The 23,244-nt window shown below is 38.2% G+C and overlaps 1 protein-coding gene across 10 annotated transcripts in view; it reads right to left on the minus strand.

The window, feature by feature from the left end:
- LOC306832179 (RNA-binding protein Musashi homolog 2) overlaps positions 1–23,244 on the minus strand; it is a 259,288-nt gene that overhangs the window by 9,952 nt on the left and 226,092 nt on the right. For 3 of the 10 annotated variants that reach the window (XM_079356625.1, XM_079356628.1, XM_079356627.1), the window contains exons 11-12: positions 16,964–17,083; positions 2,013–2,192 (exon numbers count right to left, since the gene is read on the minus strand). The exons of 1 other annotated variant lie outside the window; for it this stretch is intronic. In XM_079356625.1, the coding sequence (XP_079212751.1) occupies positions 2,013–2,192; positions 16,964–17,083 (300 nt within the window). The remainder of the gene's footprint in view (positions 1–2,012; positions 2,193–16,963; positions 17,084–23,244) is intronic. 6 more of the 10 variants (XM_079356629.1, XM_079356630.1, XM_079356633.1 and 3 more) reach the window with 3 other exon arrangements.

The raw sequence follows: 23,244 nt of genomic DNA on the forward strand, positions 1-23,244 counted from the left end.
TCCCTCTTAGGCTGGGAATCTGTGAGCCATCTGCATCACTTTGTGAGGAGCATTTAGGACATAATAAATGACTCATGGGTTATCTATGCTGGTGATCGCCATAAGACACCTGATGTACACCAAAAACAATTATTCCTACTTTTAAAATCATTCACTTTTGTTTTTATCTACTAAAAGAAAACATCTAAATAAACAGCAGAGTTGTGTTCCTGAGAACTCTAATGAGATGTTCAGACCATCAGGGTCGAGGTTGGTTACAAATATAAAGTCTATTTCACAGAAACCAAGCACATAAATTTTGTTATGATGTAATCAACCTCTGCTGAATCACTCAGTATTACTACTACTCTCAAGTGAGAATAAAACGGTGCTTTTTCCCAACTAAGAAAAATAGACAAAATAGAATTATACAGCTAAAACACAGGAAGGTTTTGACTTGTAACTGAGACCCCTTTATCAACATATTTTCACTATAATGTTTCAAACATGAACTTGCTATAACCAGGCCTTACACTCAATAGAGAAATTGGTGATTGTATTTGCAGTTATATAAAGAAGAGGTTCACTCCACTGTAGATATGCAAATGTGTAAGAATTAAAACACTTCACAGCTTCACACATCTATGGGAAGTCAAGAGTATGCTGAACCATGCATGTGGCGCTACCTCACTTCAATGTGTTGTGAGAAAGAAAGTAAAAACTCTTCACAACTGCACATCTGATCCTACGTTATGCAACCTGTCCATGTTTTCTGCTTTGCACTGTGCTAAAGTCAGTCCATAGGAAATGCCAACATCTGCCCGAGGCAGCTGGCCAGCACTTTAACCATTAAAGGGAAAGTTGGCCTAACACTTACACAATTACTTTGTTGGACCAAAAGGGCGAGAGGACACCCCCTTTTGCTTTCAATATGTCTGGCTGCTGTTATTGTGAAGTGGAGGTGGGGACACTAGAGTGAAGGTACAAGATTGAAAGCTATAGCACATTTCAAACCCAGTAGGGGGTCTGTGAGTCTCCAGAGAAAGAGAACCCAACTGCTGTGTGTAGGTCATCACTGACACTGGCACATCTCCTGAAATGCACTGAGGCACCACTAAAATAGACCTTCTTTATATACACAACAAAAATAAGTCAACTCTGGTGGTATGTCATGTCTGTGCAAACAGGATTATAAAATCTCACATAATCAAAATTAAAAAAGAAAAAGAAAAAAACAATCATAAATGCTAATTCAGTTAAAAGCAATTTCTTCTGCATGCTCCCAAAGAAAGTAAAGAAAAAGAAAAGAACTCTTTTCTAATATCTTTTATTCACTGCATGCAGGTATTGAAATGTCAATGTGCAGTACATTTAACTTGTCAGTGGAGTTTCTTCCCTGGCTTTTGAAAGCTATGATTACGTAAGTAAGATAAGAAAAAGACAAAAATGTTATTTTGCTGGAGAGTAATAGCTTTATTATGCAAAATGTTTGTCCTTTAAGTGTCTACCAAAGTGTTCATAATTTCATCTGATCCCAGTTAGACTTCAAAAACTAAAAAACCGGACAATCATTCTTACACTTGAAATACTTAGAAGGCTTGAAAACAAAAATCACTCTCACTCCCTCACTTAACGCGTTCCTTTGCAGCTGAAATATTCAACTTCATCTCTGTTTGAGGCCAAAAAACTCACTGATAACATAGTTATGTTCACATGCAAATGAGGGTTTACATTCTGTATGAGTAGGCCCTTTATGTGCAGGCAAGGGCTGGAACATAACTTCACAAAGAAACAGAACAATCTTCATAAAAAAATTGACAAAAGGAGAAGGACATGCAATGCTATTTTGTGAGCAAGACTTTTTTTTTTAAAGGTTTCTTGAAGGGGGACTTTTTTTTCTTTCTTTAACAAAAAAAGAGCAAATATGAAAATAATAAGAACATAAAAAAAGATTAGATCATCTGCATGGGATAATGTCATGAATCAAACTGAAAACTCCAAAACTTGGATAAGATAGATGCGCATATACAAACCTGGGTTCTTAAATTGATCCGGGCTGTGTAGGTGCTGGAGGGGGGAGTTGCAGGCGGAGGTGGCATGCTCACTGTGCAGCATCTGAGCCGCTTGGGGCCCCAGGGAGCCATAGTCAGCAAAGGAGCAGGGCCCCCCCCTCTGGTCACTGGGCGCAGAGTAAAACCCATAATCGGGGAGGCCTGGGAGATACAGTATAGGGTGGGAGGGGGAGGGGAGGGGACTCCATCATTGGGGTAATAAACTTTTTCATTTTCAAAATCAAAGTCCAGATTGTGCAGCAAAACTTGGTAGGTGTGTTTCACTGATTCCAAGTTACATTTGTACATTTTGTCAGCTTGAATTCGCCCTCTCTGCCCTCCCTCCCCAGCAGCTAGTGCCATGTTGGCAAGGCCCCCTCACATGTGGTCCTTGTACAAAACTCTTTGGTTCTGATACATTACACCAATGGACTTTCTGTCCCTGAATTTAATCTCATTTACATAGCATCCATTTTTTCCTGACAGTTTTCTGGCTTAAGGTGGGAAGCTCTGTTTTGATGTTTCTCTGTAAGATGTATAATGTCAGATAATCAGTTAATCATTATCATTTGGAGGGGCATCTTGCCATATTACATTACATTTCATGGTAAACAACTTATTCATTTATTACAGAAGAGTTAATATCAGTGTTTTGACTTTTTCTAGCTATTTTAATTGTTAGCTAGGAAACAGCTATGTTTACCTAACCTTTTTAACATTAATGAAAGATAAAAAATGAAATGCACTTAACCATTTAGCCACACCTAGATTACAGTAAAATAAGATCAGAAGTGGCTTACTGTTAGTGATGAAGTGGCTGAATGTCAACATTACCTATTAAACACAATAACATGAGAGGGATTTGAATTCATAGCTAGTTGTAATTATTGTAAGGAAGTGGTTAAATACCAACATGTTTGCATGTTGTAGTTAATGGGTAGGGATGGGTCAAGAATGAAGAATATTTGAATAGTTAATCAGTTTTTTCATAGGCCTTCTGAAATCAGTTTGCTGACTTCCATTAAATAACAAAAGAAGACAGCGTCAAGAAACAGAAATGGTAGCATTATAGACTGTTGAGATGCTTAGAAACCAACAATGCCAATGAACTAAGGGACATGCCGGTCCATCTGTAAGAAATTGATTTTACATAGTTACATTTATCCATGCTGCTAATAATGTAAATTATAGGCCTATTACAAAGGTGACGTAGAACTTAGTCTCTTTCAAGCTTACTGTAAAACTACTTAAGAAGAGGATGAAAGCTAACATTAGGGGTTTGGTAGCTCATGGCTTATCTTGAAATATGGCCAAATATCCTTCAGGACTTTTCACTGTTTTCTGTAAAATTATTGATCATGATAAAGCATTGAAAGTTAACATATTTCCGACATTCATGCAACACATAACTTGAAACACATTTAAAAAGAATTGGAGCTTCCCACCCTGAGCCCTCCATCAGATGACAATGTCAACTATGTGAATATGTCCGATGAAAACATCATTAATATAATTAGTTAATAAGTTTCTAGGTTATTTATGCATTAACCATGGCAATAAATACAAATATACAATTAAGTAACAGCTTTGCTATTTTGGCTTCTACAAAATTAACCTGCCTTTTGAGTTTACGAACAGTAATTTATGAATAAGATAAAACCGAAGAATCATTAAGACACAGCTCAATACACTTCTCATTTCAAACAGACCACTTGTTGTTGACATACCTGCAGGAAGCTTTTGTCATTTAAATCAAAAGAAATAGAAAGTGCAGGATCAATAATTCATTTAAAGCCTCTTTTTTGTTGTTGACCAAAAGCAACTGATGATAAGGTTTTCATGTGAGTAAGATACAGAGATGTTGGTGTTTATTGATGACAGGCATTCACAAGTGCTCTAAATACTCAGAGCACGTCTCAGATTGGCCTCTTCCAATTTTTCTCTTTGACACAGATGGCGGATTATCAACAGTTTAGAAAATGTCTTTCAGCAATAAATCGGGCTGACATTTATTGCTTGTCCTCTTAATCTGAGACAAGCTGCTTGTATAAAGGGTGCAATTAAAAGAAACGGGTTCCTCTTACACCTCTTTGATAACAGAGTTAATCTACTCAGGAGGGAGTCAGATTGGTGACACTGGCTTTTCGATGCAAGGTTTCCCCTGCTGTGTGTTTGTTTTTTATTTGGGTCCTGGGGCGAACAGCCATTCAAAGCCACTTCACCTCTACCCATTCAGAGGGAGACAGTCCACTTCTGCCAAATGGAATGTAAGCACAGCCATGTTTCTCTCCACCAGTGCTTTTTAGCACTCTGATCTCACCACTTGTGGGCTGTCTGCCCACTCATCAAATTATAGGCTCCAAATACGGCAGGCTTCCTACGTACATCTCATAAAGCCTGACACATTGAACAAAGCTCCAGAACCAATCTTTCTATTTTCTTCACTTAGACAAATGTCATCCCAAATTGATTGGCCTTGCTAATGAGGAAAACCCGATCAATGGAATAATTATAATGGGGAAAAACATTTGACAAACCCTGTTATTGGGAATTCAGAAGAAGCTATTTAAATATGTCACCAGATTAGAACAGTGTGAGGACTGTACCAGGCTATTCTTCCTACATAATACTTTGCCATGCTTTAGAGGGACATGTCATGTTTCTTTAATACAGTACAATATGATTAACCACTGATCATGTTACAGCAAATCAAACAACATTTCATCAAAAAGGAACTTGCAGCATCTTTGAAGGATTTAGATTAAATGCATTTTTGTTTTTTTATTGAAAAAAATCAACGTATTTTCTAATTATTAATACGGGCCAGCTTTCAAATCAGAATATTAGAAATGAAAGTTATTTTCAATATAGTAAATCTTCTAACGCTAACTAACTAAACCACATTATGCTAGATTGGGACAAACCCTGTATGATGTAATTACTGACAAATACGTTTTTATCAGCCTCTGTGCAAGACAAAACCCTTGACTTTTATGCTCACACTAAAAAATCTTAAACATTTTTTGACCAACACACAATTACAGCAATTGTATTCTTCCTAGAAAAGAGTGTGCTTTAAAATGTTTAAATTGTGATAAAGAGATAAAGACAAAAAGATTGTAAAGAGATGAATGTGTAAATACACCATTAGTATGTGTGATTCCATTATGAAGTGAAAGCAAGAAAGAAACAATGATGGATTGATTCCATCATAACAATCTATTGAGTTGCGCAAATGTTAAATAGAATCTTACGTTATTGTTTTAGTATTGTCTTTACAGTAATTAATACGTTTGAGTCGAGTGCTTCAAAGTTAAGGATAAATTGTGAAACTAAATACATGTTTTTCTCCTCAGGTGAGCCATGATTCACAGATGAGTTTGTCAACCAAGGAAGTGGCTGAATTCTAATGTTACCATTGGTCTGACAAGCTCTATTTGCACAGGATTAGTATGACCAGGGGAACTCTGATCATTTAGAAACAACCCCAGTTTGATGCTGTGCATTGGTGCTGTTAAGGGAAGTCTGTAATTTACTTGGATTTACTGACATTTCTTCAAGACACCACATGAGATGATACAATACATAAATGGCTGAAGTGTTGTTTTTTAAATTCTATATAAAAAAGACAATGTAGTGCACCTTGTGTTTTGCAGGCAACAGTTTCCTATATGTAAACATACTGTTAACCAGGGTTTCCCATAGACAATACCTGGACAGGCTGCCCAAGTGAATTTTATGACCATTTTCTGTTTTCTTTGATCTGTATTTGATCAAATTCCAAATCAATAAACTAATGAACAATCTCCATTTGCTGCCCTTTGAAAGTATGCACTGAAGTGGATACCTGTTGGTGCAGGTGCATCTGCAGTTGATCAAAGAGAGAAAGAAAGAAAGAAAGAAAGAAAGATAGATAGAGAGAGAGAGAGAGAGAGAGAGAGAGAGGAATAAAGTGATAGACAGAAGTCCATTGTTACATCCCTTCTGTTAATGTGGCCTCTCAAGAGAGGTGTGACGCATGATGTTAAAGATATTGAATAAGATATATCCAACTATAGTAAGCTGTCTTTTTACAGTTTTACATATCCAATTTATTTTTATACATACATATATTTTTATACTGATACAAGTCTTTTTTCAACCAGAATAACTGTGCATAGACCTGCATAGAAACTAAAATACCACCCCAAATAACTGAGATGCTAATTTGGACTGTATCACTATTATCAGAGGACATCTGTGTGTGATGAAATATGGTAGGTAATTTCACCTGCAGTTCTTACTTTTCACTTTACAGAAAAAAAGTGAGATTTTCTCTGCAATTATAACAAAGATCAAAGTCCTCTAGGTTATACTTATCACGCTATAGAAGCCAAATGCTTATCAACGTAGAATATGTTTTTTTAACTTCAATGAGGCCAGATGTCTCTCTGCATTTTTACAATCCATTGTCTTTGTAATTGCTCATCAATGGGGAATTTGTGAAAAGATACAAACGTGTCTGACACTCAAAGTTTATGACTTGTAACCCTGAAATAAGCAGTAAAACAAGATATCATTTGAGCTTCCCACCCTGAGCATGACATCGCAGAAAGATGGCCATCTTTTGAATATAGTCTATGTCTAAAAGTACAATTTACACCTTAAATCTAAATCTATCTATCTACAAACTTATTAATTCTCCACTTTCCTAAATTTCCTGAGGGAGTCATCCCAAAGGATCAATAAAGTTTAGTCTAAGTCTAAGTCTTTTATCGAAAACAATCTAAAACCAGTAAGCAGTATCTTAACAAAGGGAATGTGGGGATTAGTCTGGTATACTTCTCAAACAAGATAGAAAACCAAAGTTTCACACATCCAGCATTGGCAGTTTGAACACAAACATATTTCCATAGTTCTGTGTGGGGCCAAATCCACGTTGTTTCTGCCTAGCTATATGAAGAGAGTAACAATCCCAAACAACTAAGACTAACATGCTACGTTATTTACCCTCTAAATCTATTAACTACATTAACACCTTTCCTGCAGCACTGTGATACCCAGAAAACCCACAAATAAAATGTACTGCCTTCAGTGTACAGTACGTACGTATTTCCACCACTGCAATACGGTTTACAGATTTACTTAGATTGAGTAGGAGTATCTAACATTAAGCCAGGTACTGACATTTTCAGACATTGCAAAGTTTTCGGGCATTGCACGGTGTGTATAACAGTCCTGGCTTTGTTTCCTGGATAGAGGTAGCTGGACACTGCCTCAGACACTCAGGCCCAAACACACTCTCAAAGCCATATATTTTCATCAGTAGATATCTGATCTGTTATGCAGGCTGAAACTGGGCCGAGTGTGCCCACAGCTGCATCAGTATCACGATCATATCACTGCGCCTCAGACCTCCCCAATATTAATATTCACACAATCTATCCAGAACAATGGGCCTTTCTTGGACTCCTTTTTTTCACTGGCCACTAATTGGATGTAATTACTCATCTACAAAACAAATGAGCGTGCTGAGGTTGCCTTGGAGACTAGATCAGGGTACCCAGCAGTGCGAATCGTTAGCGGGGCTTCATTTATACTGGTAATTATCTTCCCTACCCCCACCCTCTATCCCTCTCTGCCCTCAGTGACCAGAGCTGGCTGTGGGGCGAGGGAGAGGGGAGTGTCTCGCAGTCATCTGTTACTGACATCATCGGGGTGGTGCTCTTTAAGTGGATAAATGCCCTGCTCTCGTTCCCACTTAGCCAGGTGACTGCCTCTAAGGAGAAATCACAAACCTTGAAAGCACTGCTGCCCTTTTTCTTTGTGCACAAGTTGGACGAAAAGTAATCACGCTGATGATAAAAGATAGCGTCATGCTCCAAAAGCCTGTTGTGACTACAGGATGTGAAAAATATTTTCATAAGTTTACCAGTGTTGTGCAGAAAGTTTGTGACTAAAATAAATGTAGATCTCACACAAACGCTAGTTTTCAAGCACTCTCCATGGCCCAATTGTTAGCAAAAGAAGTATCCCCTGCAGCACAATTAAACACATTTCTGGAACTTGCAATAAGATAGATTATCAGGTTTCTAACTACGGAAAAAGTCACCTAATCAACCAGCTAACGTTCTATTTGTAACCTTTTGATACACTCATATTCACATCTAATATAAACTGCAAAAAACAGTGTTAGTAGTTTTTCTATATTTAGTTACTCTTTGCTGTCCCCTGCGGCACCAGTGGAATTCCTTGGTGGCCACCAAACCGCATCACTCTACAGAGAACGTCAATAAACCTGACATGTTGCTTCTCAAATTAGCTTTGAATTTTAGAGCTACCATAATTAGGTTTTCCATTTTCGCCAATGTCATTTAAAAAAAGCGTGAAAGAAACTAACAGCTCTTTTGCTGTCTAGCCTTGCTTTCACTTTCCATTTGAAATAATCTTTTCTGAATGAATGGCTGAGTAATTAACAGCACTAGACACCCTTTTCTCAGAGCACAGACATTTCATAAATAATACATATTTAATGTCTTGTCATTTTGTGTTCAGAGGAGCTTGGCTAATTAATTTTAACAGATGATTTCTTTTTGCATTTACTCACCCATACTGAGGCCTCTGTTTCTTTTTTTAGTTTTAATTTTTATGCTTCCTTTTCCCTTTTCTTGCTGCTCTTTCCGGTAATGGGCAAACTCAACAGAAATGATGAGGAACTGTGAACACTAAATGAGCAACAGTGTAGTAAATCAGTGCCCACTCATTTGGCTTTAATGCATATCTTAACCTGTCTGGGATCTGGTCTGGTTTGGGCTGGGAAAGGGCAATCGGTTATCTACAGTCGGCAGAGATTATCGTATCATGAGCAGGCTTAGAGCTGACAGCTCTGGCCTTTTGGCTGAACACGTTTTTTCATAGATGTCTGGTCATGCTTATACGCTCTTAAGAAATCTAAGACTCACTATGACTAAAATCTGTGAGTACTTCTTGCTACATCTAAAAGTTCACTCAAACTGGAAGTAAAAGACTGCCAAATCCTCTCAAGTCATTTGAACATATTTACTACTGTAAATAAATGTCATCATGAATATCAAGGTAGCTATGTGATTTCTTTGAAATCTATTAAAAAAAGACTTGAAAAGGGTCTCTTCCAGTACTGTTATGTCCCTTCAAAATAAACATACAATGAAACTGGAGCATTATTTTCTGTCGTGATTAGAAACTGTGCAACACATAATGTGATTCAGACATAATTCTTTACTCCTGTTAAGCTTTCAGCAAGTTTTCTTCAGAGTCTGTTAGGTGTACAGCCCCTGGAGGGCAGAGTGGTAACATCCCTGAAGACCTGTGCCTATAACCTATGAGCATCTGCTACCCACAGCTGTGAGAGCTGCAGCTCTACGTGGTGAAGGCGCAAAGGGACACTTTGCCCTCCCTGATGTGTCACATCTTTCCCTGGGCCTTAAACAAAAACCCAAGCAGGATGGGCTTGGCATGTCTGCCCGTGTTATTTTGCACTGAATGCATGTAAAGCGCCTCTGGCCTGAGAGCTGAGCTCTGCTGATTAGCATCTGGGACAAATGGACCTGAGCTCACGAAGAGCCAGATTGATTGAGACCAGTGCACAGAGCCAATCCTGGTCCCAGATGTAGCTCAAGATACGAGAGCTTGTTGGGAGCAAACTGATAATGATTTTAACTCCGATATATCCGTCACACAAGTTTCTCTTTTTAATAAAAAAAAGGTAGGAGAAGAAATAAGATCAATAAAAGAGTAAAATTAGGATTAACATCTAAATGAGTAGAGAAACGTGTTCTTAAAAAATGAAGACCTTCAAGAATCCCAATAAAACTGGCAGAGACACAACTGCAAACTATATTAGTCCAATTTTTGCACAACACTGACCACAGCCAACTCTATTTCAGCTTTGAACACCTGAGTCTAGTCTGACATACTGTACATAACAAGTAGCCAGACCTCTCAAACCAGCTGAATGGGTCTTTGTGTACTCTGCAGGTAGAGCTAAGATCTGAGACTGACATTTGAGCTTTCCAGAAAGCACAGAGGGACTCAGGAAAACACTCAAGCAGAGTAGACTGGGACCTGTGAAGTTCCCTGGACTGTCAGAACCATATGCATCAGCTGCATTTTTCACTTTTTCATTTGACAACGATATAGCACAGGAGATTCCACAGAAGTCAAGTTTAAAATGAAAACTGAACAATATCTTACATTCGGAGGAAACTATTTTTAATCAGTGTTAAAAGCAGGACATTCAATCAAAGTCTTTGGAATTCTTTTATTTCTGCATGTATATGTAATTTATTGTCAGTATAAATATCTAACATTGTGTTTTAACTACCTGTTAAATTTTCTAAAGAAGCAACTATGGCTCATTTATGCAGATAAATCCTTTATCTCAGCAGCAGAGGTAAATACGACAAACACAGCCCAGGTGTTGGCAAAAGGATTAGTCATCTTTAAAATAGTTATTTCCCCCAATCCTGCTTTTCTATGCAGATGTTCAGCCACTCAATTAGATCATACATGTCTATCCATTACATCCTCCAGTGGCCCTCTACAGTAGTTAAAATCAGGATAAAGTCCATGGTACCAGTTGATAAATCCCAGTATGGACCAGCAGCCCTCTACCTCTGGGCGAGGGTAAACAGTACAGGAGCCAGAACTCTCTGATCTGCTTCTCGCCTGGAGGCACAGTCTCTCAAGCTTGCTGAGAAACATCAAGAAGACTTGCCCTTGTTCTTGCTCTTCTGTGGTTGAACATGCTGTGGGTAAAGATCAAGGCCGCAACAACACCTCTACATCTTAAACTGCAGAATGGCAATCAACCTCCTCAAAGAGATTCTGGACTCATTGCACTTTTAACTAAACGTATACTTATTAAAACATCATGCCTTCACTGTCCTAGAAGCAAAAACCACTTAGTGTTTTGTTTTATAACTGTTATCTGGGATGCTTTCAAGTCGCAAAATAGAAAACTTGCTTCCAACAGGAGGAAAACAATGATCTCAATAGGCCATAATGAAACTCAAATGAAAGTTTGAAGATTGTAATGATGAACTCTGGATATATCAACTTGATATAGATGACAAAACTTGAATCACACAGCAATAATAACATAAGCAATGTGTTCAAGCTACTGCAAGGAACTCTAGGATTCTTTAAAGGAGCAGGCTAGAAACTGTGAGGGTTTTGTGGGGATTTTGGCGCCCCCTGTGGACAAAGCTAAATGTCTAATCTTTTTTCTGATTTTGTCCTGTTCATGTTTAAGTATTGCATCCTCTTTTAACAGCTGAACATCACTCTCAGTCTTTGCGGCAGAAACATTGTAAACAAAGGATCTTTGGGCAGGGTGCGTTTGATCTTCTGTCACCTACCTGGGGCATTGGTAAGAGACATTAAAATGTATTTTATAGAAATAATCAGTCTTCTTGCTTGATGCTGTTGTTTGATTTTGTAGGTCAGGAAGAGGCATCAGTACTAATTCCAGGCTGTTTCATAATTGGCTAAACGCCGCCTAATGGGAGCTTTACTGTGCATTTTTCCGCTTGAATCTGACAACATGCTATAATATTTAATATGAAACTGCTTCATTCAATGTTTCAACCTGTTACAATAATCCTGAGTTCTGAGAATGAATACAACCTTTAAATGAAATGAACAAAGGTATCATATGTGTGTTAACTCATAATCTATTTGTTTATTAGACTACCTTCATTATCTGGACACTTCTCAAACTAAGAGCTAAATGAAATTATTGATGAACACAAATATGATAATATGATAATGATCAATACAGACCAAACTATATCTTTCCCCATACTGCACTGTCCTTGTCTTCTGTGTTCTTTTACTTCTCTGGCAGTTGAGGGAACATTTTTACTGAATGTAGCATGAGTTTAAATGTCTCCATCTTCAGTAACTTTTTGTGTTGTGGTATACAACTACAATTAGGGTATAGATGGCTGCAATTGGCAGAACACAGTGAGAAGTCCAAAATACACCTTGTCATCAGCAGAGGTCTGTCAGAGAGCGGAGTCAGCATGCTGTCATTTTGTCTGTGGAGCTGTGCTAGTCGAGTGAAAGTGCCCCCTGTCAGGGAGAGAACATGTCTACCACATTCTCAGTGTCACAGACAAACAAGACAATCTGCACAAAATGGGATCTGTCAAAGAAACAAATCTAAATATCAAAAAATTGGTTTGAGTGTCAAGATATTATTTTACTCAGGACAGAATTGAGGCATGTTTATGCAGCTGCTTTTTGTTGTTGGTAGATTTAACAATTTTGATTTGGAGTGCCAATTTAGGTCGTGTCCTTCCTCCCCTGCAGCCAAAGTCTATAAAATGTGGTGCTCTATAGGAACTGTAGGTGGAGTCAAAGCACAAAGAATCTACACTTACATCATACATTAATCCAGCATCTGCACTGAAATAAAATGCTTTTCAGAGGAACCACAAGGATTGATAATCCCGGGTTAATTTTGGCCTGAGCACGTTGTAAATGTAATCATAAAATAGGACCTAAATGCAGAAAAATCCAAAGACAGTACAAACAGAGAGAGGAAGGTCAGACCTTAAAAAGATCTATGTCCTCTGTTGTGTCTGTGTAGAGCTAAGAGACTACTGTGTAGTATGAGATGTGTATTTTCTCAAATGTTTCATAGATATTCCATAAATCTTTTCTCTGACTGTTACAAAGCCAAAAACCACAGAATGAAGGGCCGCACTTGTTACATCATGAAGATGCAAACAGAACAGTTAATAATATATGTTAACAATAAAACAGGATACAGTTACTCATATTTTATGAGATCATTTAAATCACATTTACATTCTTGAATTTATTGCACAGTCTATTGTGAAAGTAGTCTTGATTTGCAGACAGATCGTGCTATTTCAGTGAGTGATATTTCTTTAGAATTGCCTCGTGGCTGTTTAAGCACTCCAAAACAGGCCCATGATGTCACTGTTTACCACTCGACACCCCCCCCCCCCCCCCCCCCCCACCTCCTGCTCATAGTCATTTGCTTGTTTCCCTTCCATTTGCAGCTGTCAGAATTAAACTGTACATAATGGTTGCCATCACGTCTCTTGCTTCCTGGCTGCTGCTAACCCCAAATCAACATTCCTGCTTCTTAGTGACATTCATTGCAATTGTTGAGCAAATTGTTTGTTTTGAACATGCAAAATCACACAGCCTGATGTGAACGAAAAGAGCATCTGATTGGCTTCCAGTGTTCCCTCTGTTGATTTGAATTAAGTGCAAATGAGGACAACAGGGAGAGCGTGTTGGTATAATGTGTGCGCGTAAATGTTGAACACTATATGTATATACACTACAGACATTTTTACAGATGGAGCATCTTTAGGTATCACAGCAAAGACATTCAACAGTAATGTTTCTACTACCTTTATATCTGATAGTGACAGCACCAACCAGCTACATCAGAGGGAGAATTACTGCAGATTTTCAACAACAAGCTTGTGAGAGTTGGTCTGTTTAGGAAAGGCACTTTTCTCTTAATCCTGGAAGCAGTGTGTGCAGTCGAGAGAGTGTTTATTGACAGCTATTGACTCATCTACAGTTGTAAGGTTGGAAAAAGCAGGATGCCTAAATGAAGCGAGCAAGTCAATCAATGCGATGTTAAAGACTTGTTTTTTGGAACAAATCTCTTGGCAGATATTTATCTATGTGTAAATAAGATGTCCACTGTAATTATGTTTTCTATGTCTATGTGCTTTGTAAATTGGTTTCTTTACTAATCTAACTGGCTAGCATTGTATTTGATTATTGTTACTCCAGATTCATTCTTTGCTTTCATGTTTAAATACATACATATACTGTTTATATATTTTGAATATAATTCTGCTTCTCATTCATCAACTAAGATGAAAATCTAAATGTTTTGTAATGTCAACAACCCTCAAAAGCATCAGTTAGAGATGTTTTAGACATTAATTCCAATAGTTTTTTTTCCATGCTATTTCACGGGAAGCATATTTCATCATTTAGTGAGTACATTTTAAATGAGCTTATGGCAATAATCTGGCATATTAACATGTTTATGTTCAATAATGTGTACTGTCCCTATTTCAATAAATAAATAAATAAAGAACAAGTCTTAATCAATGTATAATTGATCTGAGTAAGATGGATATCATAAGCCCTTACCTGTTGAAGTGGATCAGTATCATGTAGTACATGCATCATTTTTAGTATCAAATGTGGCTGTGATGTGTTTCATAATGTTCATATATGCACTTGGCAGATTTACCCTAAAAATGCTGAATATGCCGTTACTTACGAAACTTACAATTTCAAACACTGTGCAAACCACATCACTGGTACAGTTTCTACTTCTTCATTTTATACACAGCTGCTGTCAAATTAATGAATTATACTTAATTTTGTGTTTGATAAGTGAAACATTCATTCTGTCCTGTAATGACACTTTTATTATATCTGAAACTTTGTAATTTGTTGAACTCACAGACCACACAGAACCAGTTTGAACTTGTTTTTCCGGCATTGCAGATCCTCATTGTGGTCAGTAATGCATGAAGTCTCTAAGGAATTGCTGTATTTTGAAGTTTAGAACAAGTGTAGAGGTGACACCACAGGCTAAACTGAAGATTATAAAGCAGATTAAACGTTGTAAACACATACTGTGTTAAGAGATTGTGTAATACACAAAATAAAGTTTTTAAATACTGTATCAAATGGAAAAGTTGTGTTACATTTAGCACTTTTGCATGCTATGGGCTAATATTGATAAGTTAGTGCATGAATACTTAACAACATATGCATTAGCTCCCAGGAAAGTATTAGCCCATATTACCGTCCGTGAATTGGTAATATAAGAGTTTTCGATGTGGTCAGCCAAGACCTCAAGCTAACACTTCTTTGTGAGACTTATGAACTTTTCCCAAGAAGAGCCAGAATCTCTCTTTCGTCTCTGTGAGTAGTAAAAGCCCAAATCATTGTCTGGACTGGTGCAGCATTTAGCCTGAAATTCATGCACCATAGCCTCCTCTCCATCTTTCCCTGGCTCATGCTTCAGGTTACAGGTACAAACTAATGTGTGTTTTATTTTGGTAGCTTACTCTTGCAGGTGATGTAGCTACTGTATTTGTCTTCGGTCATTAGGTTCTATGCATGAACCGTGACCTGTATCATTTTATTTTTGGTTAAAGAGCATTAATTCTTATCTGAAAAGAGTTTGAAAAGAGTTTAAAGTTATATTGAAAACACAATTGAGCTTTTGTATATTGTTTTGTTATTTGACACATTTTGCAAGTTGTGTTTAAAGTTTAAATATTTGCATTCACATCCCATCTGTGACAAGGATTTTATTCCATCTAATGAGGGCTATCGGGACTATAGGAATATGTAATATTATGTATTATGCTATTTTACTCCTGCCAGACTAAAGGATTGAATCATCGCCTGTATTTATTAACCTGAAATCTCTTGACTTCAAACATCAATGTAAAATGTAGTTTAACATACAGTTCAAATATATATGGTCTCCTTGTGAGGGATCAGCACAGAGACATGCACCAAAAAAAGCTGGAAGATGATTATGAAGGAGAGAACCTCAGCACAGAATGGTCCTAATAATGTGGCTGCTGCATGCCAAACTCTCTGCCTGACAGACAAACTCACTCTGAAGTACTCTTGCAAACTTTTCAGACTTTTGAAGTCTTCAAAGATTCTCAGTGAGACTTCAAACACTACCTTAAACCAACTCAAAAGTACATAAACCTGCTTTAGATAATCAAACATGGCTGTTAGGCTGACAGGACTTGTTCAGGATTTTTTTTTTCTGTGTTCATACATTCTGTTTCAGTATTCGGGTTAGGCAGTGGAGCAGTGAATTTTTTATTTTTTTGTTGGGTTTTTAAGTCATTCATAGTTAAAGGGACTGATGATAAAAGAGACACTAAGCTGCACCTTCTGAATCGATTCTAATTAGTGTCCTCCTCGACGGTTGACAATTTAGAAGAAGTGATTACAGTAATACTTTCGCCTGGAAACATTCTATAATTGTTATTTGTGTGAGACAATAAATCAAACTATAATCCGTTACAGTTACTAAACAAATACTCATTACATTTGTTTAAAATTAAAGTGAGTTATATGGTATAAACATACAATGTATAACTTGTTTACCCTTGCATTTTAGCTGCCCCTTTTTTCTTTTTTGGAGAAAAAAATCAAAAGGGATTATCGGTAACTTGTAGTTAAATAATCAAAGCGATATATCACCTATTTTCTTACATTGTACCAATTCATTCTCAACATATTTCATAGTGTGTTTTTTCAACTAAGTTAGTGGGGTTTAAGTTTTTGAAGGGAGCTTTGAACATTTTCTAGTAAGCATTTTTGCTTTATCACTGGATAAAGCACATTTTGTAGAGGTTAGATATTAACCAGTATATATTAATCAAATTAAAGTATAGTTGCACAAATAACTACTATGTTAATAATAGTTGATTGACTGTTAACATTTTAGTATTTGAAGCTCAATGTAGTTTGTATAAATCAGAATTTGGTTTTTACTTAAAAATTGCTCATTGTGATTTTGATACACACACAAATCAAAGAGTTGGTAAAAAAAAAAAATGCTATTCAGTTTTTTTTACATTTTAAAACAACTAACAAACTCTTATGGGTTAAACAAAAATGTGTGTATAATATTGCAATTTTTATGAGAACGATCAAAGTCACATTTTTACAGTGTGAGCATCTTGCATTAAATCTCTCCTATATGTGTGTGCGGGGCCATCAGTCTAAGCTCACACTGTGTGTGTGTGTGTGTGTGTGTGTGTGTGTGCGTGGGGGCTCAGGAGACTATGTCTATGGGGAGAAGCAGAGCAGGAGAAGTTGGAGAGAGCAGCAGCCACACAGAACATGGACAGAGCGTTTACCTGGCCCTGTGCTCTGTGGGTACGCCAAGTAGCCGCCTCTTCCACGGGCCCCCCTACCTGAGCCACGCGCTGCTGCTACCGCCGCCGCCGCCACCGGTCCGTATGCTGTTGCTGGGAAGCCTGCAGGCACACACATACACATGTACATCACTGCCTGCTCATGGGAAGAGTTTGTCTCTGGGCTACAGGAGCAAGTTGTACAGGCACTGAGCTTCTGTACAGACGAAAGCTAAAGCTGTCTCACGTATGAACGACATGCTACAGTAACAGACAGAATTTCACTGGGACAGTAAGTAATTGAATTGTTTTGTTTGACCGGCAATTTTTTTTATCATCTTATTATCGTAGCTGAATCAAATATAATTTATTTAAGTCTTGTATTCATTATCTTACAAGACTCAATTGTCTCGTGTTTCTAATAAAGTCAGAATATATGCTTCAGTACAAATGGTATTTCATCATGATTGTAGCGCAGCAATTTAATGTGTATATGCGATTCTGTACTTTATTGTGATTCCACACTATTTACTGTTGTGATAGTTTCCCTATTTGAAGATATACAAAATTGATAGCAGAGATTATATAATGAGTAATATTTCCATAAACAATGCACATCAAACTCAGTCTGGTATTTACTCATTTATGTTGTACTTGTGGCAGCTCTCAGCAAAGACTGGCTGAATATCTGGAAACATTTAAGACTAAATATTGTCAGAATATTGATCCTTTTTGAACCATTGTTTTTCAACATTACAACACATGACTAACCAATAAAGTATATTCTTTTTTAATATGTATATTCATTTCTTTTTAGGCTCTTTTTTGCCTTTATTTAGACAGGACAATGGATATAGTAGGGAAACTGGAGTGAAAAAAAGCCGCAGGAAAAAAATTGATCCAAAAACAAAAACAGAAAAAAAAAATAAAAATAAAAATCACGAGCAACATATGTGTCACTGTGCTAATAAAGGGGAATATTAAATCCCATTCACTCTTTAAAAACATCATAAACACCGTTCATGAGAATGACTGTAATGGAATATTTCCAATGAAAACATTTTCCTTTCATAATGCATGTCTGAAATAAAAAGGTGCATAATTTTATTCATCCATACAACTGTGAGTAAACTGACTATCCCAATTCACTAAGTCCCTGATTATAATAGAGAAAGGATTCAGCTCTGGGGGATGTTTATGTCATATGCTTTGGATGAAAGATTACAGCCACATCTGAGCTGCATAGACATGGGCATAATAGTCCCTCCTCTGGGGACTGTCCCTGCATTTTGTTCGGGAGTGCTCCCAATTACTGTGACTTTGTATGGATTCAGAATCAGCCAGTGTAATGCAGGACGGAAAGCATACCAGATTTTTATTGTTGGAGCTATTCAGGTGGAAGATATAAAGTAGGAAGAAAAAAAAAACGCATCCCCCACAATCAGATAGAGACATCTGTTGGATGATTTGTCATTCTGAAGAGACTTCAATCTGTTAGCTTATGTGAAGACTGAACAAGTCTCTTGTGCTTGTTTCTTCTTATGTAAACATTCAGACGAAGTCCTCCAACGCTGAGATTTTTTAAGCTCATAAGCATCCATAAATCAGTCCAAATTGTCAGTTTATGATACACTAATAAGACCATGAAAATATAAATCCACTTCTTCTTTAGGGTCTGATTAGTCCAACAAATATCAGCCTAATAATCAGCCTGTAATTAAGCCAGCGCTGTATCTGTGAATTGTAATTACATAGTTGGCCTTTATGAACACAGTAGCTAGAGGTGGCTGACAGAGGCTAGTCCATGCCCAGGGCCCAGTCTCCTCTCTCTGCACAGGAATGGCATGTCATTAGCTGTGATGAGATTCCTCACTCTGGGCTCAACACCGTCAATGTCTAATCAGCCTCCTGAAATTATCTCCACGGGAAATGCTTTCCTCACCAGCAAAAAGAAGATATCTAAATTCTCTCAATTTGAGCTTTTTTCGAGGTCTTCATGTGCGTTTCTGTTCCATGTTTGGGGTTCACAATGTGGAGAGACTTTGCTTTAGACATTACAAAAATGGTATGGGACATCTTAGAGGATTATTTCTTGAATGCTGTAGAGGTGAGAGGCGCACTGGCGGGTGACCCATTTTTCCGAGTGAGCCTTGTAGTGCTATTCCACCGTACAAAAAGACTGATGAAACAAAGGGAGGGAGGGGGGGAGGTAGGAGGGTGAGAGGAGAAGGGGGTCAGATGAGCCACAGCCAAAGAGAAAAACACATAGCTTTTCATCAGCCGGCTGAGAGGGAGGTAATTCACAACTCTGTCGACACAATATGACCATGAGTGTGTGTGTGTTAGGGACAGATGTGCCATAACGCAGCGCATGGGTGGCAGGTGAGGAAGAGGAAGAAATGCCACTTTGCCTACCCGACTGTCTAACAGCTCGGAATACAAAAAAGGCAACAAAAAAAATCCACTGCCACATTTATGTGAATGATGCTGCAAAACACCAGGAACTGTTTCCAGCAGCTTAAACTCTATTATTTTCTCTTTTCACAAAAAACAACAAGAAAAAAACCAACAACCAACAAATCAAGTCTGATGCTATGCTCGTGATGGCCATCCACCCTTGCATTTCCACTTCCAGCTTCACCATGGCTGCTGTGCAGAACAGTGTTCACACTGCACCTCTCCCTTCTTCCCCCTCTCTCTGCCCGTTCCTAAGTGCTGAATCTGTCTTCCCCCCACTGCCATTGTCATGACACCCCCAATAGACCCACTGGCTTGGAAGTTAGTTGCGGGCAAAGTTGTGGTGAGAGATTAACTTTGCAGGATTAGGTGGGTTAATTAATAGATGGCTGCTGCTCATTGTTTTGTGCTCACGCTGTAAGAAGCCACCCAAGAGAAGCGCTGCAGCATTAAATCAATTTCATGGCCCTTTTATTACTGAGGAGATAAAGCCAATATTTAGCTTTCAATTCTTCACAATTATTGGGCCCCTGCTTTGCCACTTGAGTGGCTGCACTTGGCTGGGGACAAGGACACATCTGTTTATGAGCTGTAGAGGCCCGGGGGCCTTGGTGTCTGGACTCAGGGGAACTGTCCTCAGCTTTTTCCCCCTCAAAGCCTGGAGCTCAGACATACAGTCTTCTTCAGGAGAACATGCACACAAGAAGACACATTTAACCTGAAGAGAGATCATTTAACCCTATGAACATACGAAAAAAATTAGACCATTGCATGGAGAGTGACATTCTTTGGATATATCTATATTTAGAAAAGGAACATTTGCATGTTTCTGCAGATGATACAGTCAAAGAAGATTTTAATATGATCCATCTACACTTGCTGCTAAAAGCTTTGACTGCAGTTTTATTCTGTAAACGTATTCAATCCGGACGTTTCCTGTAAGAAATGTCAGAACTTGAAAAACCGCAGGGCTCGTTACTTTGTTGCCATGAATATTTACATATTGGTGGCCCGTTGTAGCCACTTTGTTTAATTCCAGACCCTGAGCCAACACCAACATCATAGCTGTACGTATGTTTTGAATTCCTGGTTCTAGCTTATAGTTTCAATTTGTGGACGGTTGAAGTGCTGAATTAATCAAAGACACTTTACAGGAACTATACCCTTTTTCCTGTTCTCAAGCCGACCTTCTGAATGCCAAGTCAGATGGATTGATTAAATAAGCAATGTTTAACCCCTCCACCCCATAGTTTTAAACAACTTCTTTGTATGTAGTCCAAAATCTAAAACTATTGTAAGAACTACAATCTGAAAGTGAAGCATGTAAAGAAACAACAAGACTTTATTTGAATGAATAAGCGTTGAGAAAGAACTTGACTTTTCAATGTATTTACAAAGTGTCATTACAGAAATACGACTTTTATATAACATTTTTTATAACTAAACTTTAGAAACCCAATGAAACAAAAAGCTATTAAACAGCAGTTTGAAGCTGTTCAAATGACTTTTTTTTGAAGTAAGCATAAACTTGGATAACGAAAACATGGCCACCAAATTGGTGCAATGACCACGGCTTCATGGTCTGTGCTTGAAATGTTAAGCGAGTATCACTGAAATGCATTTTCGATTCTGTATCCTTGTCATTCCCTCCGTAACAACAAACATCCAGCTTAAGCAGCTTGCCAGACGTAAGAGCATGTCACGTCCGTTGTGTGTTGAAGTGGCACAGTGAGCACGCAGAGCACATAAAGCTTTATTTTCATGACAGTGAACAGCACATAACTGCTGTAAAGTGGAATTGTTCAGTTCTACCTGCACCTCTGTTTTGTGAGTCTGTGTGAACTTGACTGAACTGAAGTAGGAGGAGAGATGCAGTCAGGGCAGTGTCATAGCGATCAAACAGAGCCTTGCAATTTTTGTGTCAAGGTTTCCTGGGATTTCTTGTCGGCCCCGGCTGCCTGCACTGACCGGGTCAACAGCTTTGTTTTTCTCTATTATCAAACAGTCAAAGCCCTATGCTGAGTATTATCCTGCTTTTACAGAGGAGAAAGGGAGGTGATGTGATTGGTCAAATCAATTCTGGCCCCCATCAAAACAGCGGATGATAACACAATGTTTTCGAGGCTGCTTTGCAGTTTCCATAGCACAATTTAACTATCACCTGATAGTTATTCAGCCCTCATACAGACATGCTGAGTCCCACTTTGCCTGCACTTTACTCCATGTCAACAACTCATCAGTGTACTTTATTTAAACTTCTTCTAGTTTCGACTTTCAACCCTGGAAAGTACGAAGGGACAAACTGTTCTCACTCTCAACTCCTCAAATACAACAGCTTGTTTAGTGGCCAAACGCTTAAAAATAATAATGTAGGAGTCATCTCTGGATAGTGTCCTGTAGCTTATTATCATGATGTGGTTTCAAAGACAGATGAGGAAGTAAACAAAAGTTTGCTTGGAGTGGAGGTCAGAGCGATGGATACAGAGTTCATGATGTCATTCCACTTGACTTCTTTTAAATAGTTGACTCCCTGTTGAGTAAGGAATGTGTCAGTACATATATGTTATTCAGGTAATTTACGGTGCATTCAATATAAGGTAGAGCAAGAATTTAATGTAAAGCAAACTAACTATTTTAGGTTTATTACTTGACCTTATGATTATGTAGATTTGGTGCCTTATTCCAATTAAACGTGAGTCTTCTGCTACGTTAAAAACATACCTTTATTGTTACAAATTGAAAAGTCATAGGCCTATTTTTAAATTGCAGACAAATATTGTTTTATAGCTAATTTTACTTCTTTGTTTTAAACAGCTCACCTAATGTGCAGGTGACAATTTGATGCTGGAGCTGGTTTTTTTTTTTTAACCAATAATACTGTACAGCTCCATATGTCCATCTGAAGCGTATGTCCAAGATCAAGATGTTGTATAGGAATTGGGAGCTATAATGTATTGGGGATGGGGTAAATGTAGTACACTATGGCCCTGACTTTTGTTAATACAGCCCATGACACCCTTTAGATTAGCTCAGATTTTTTCCACTCAAACAATCTTCTAAAAGAATTCAGCAGCTCACTTCAGCATGCAGCCTCTCCTAATTTCAGTCTCACTTTCTGTTCCTATTACTCAGACGACGTCACAATGAAGAGTTGCTACATTATGCATCAATAAGGTCCTATTTATGTCCTAGTGGTCTGACAACAGCTTGACTGATGTTAATGTAATCTGTACTGTTCTTTGGCCCCAAACTGCCAGCAGCGGCTCCCTCGTCATTGACAGAGGAGCTCCATCAGTCACAGAGCAGTCGCTCATTTCTGCTCTAAGAAGGCTGTCAAGTGTCTAATGCACAGGAGGAGCTGAGGGACAGCTGAGACTCTGCAGAGGCCCTATGGATGAAGTAGCCTATGCACACATTTTAGTATCTAATAGAGCCTAGCACATCACTTAGATTGATTCTCAGTGGAAATATGGAGTGGAGTATTTTTGAGTATTAAACAGACAGCGCTGAAACTCAAAATGTGAGATTTTCTTAACCAAGATTTGAGCTTTACAGCACACAAAAACATACAACTAGAAGGACATTTATACAGTATATTGCTAGATCCTAGGTTAGAGTGGTTGCTAACAGAGGTCGAACGGTACGCTGACTGTGGCTGGGATAGTGATGGAAAGGGTGAAGAAGCCCTTCAGCGTGTCATTTTTGGACGTAGAGTGAGAGTGAGAGTGAGCGAGCGAGCGAGCGAGAGAGAGAGAGAGAGAGAGAGAGAGAGAGAGAGGGCAGTGGAGAGAAGAGATGAGTGAGATGGATGAGCAGAGAAGGACAGC

Source organism: Symphodus melops (assembly GCF_947650265.1).
Source record: "Symphodus melops genome assembly, chromosome: 11".
Taxonomy (NCBI): Eukaryota; Metazoa; Chordata; class Actinopteri; order Labriformes; family Labridae; genus Symphodus; species Symphodus melops.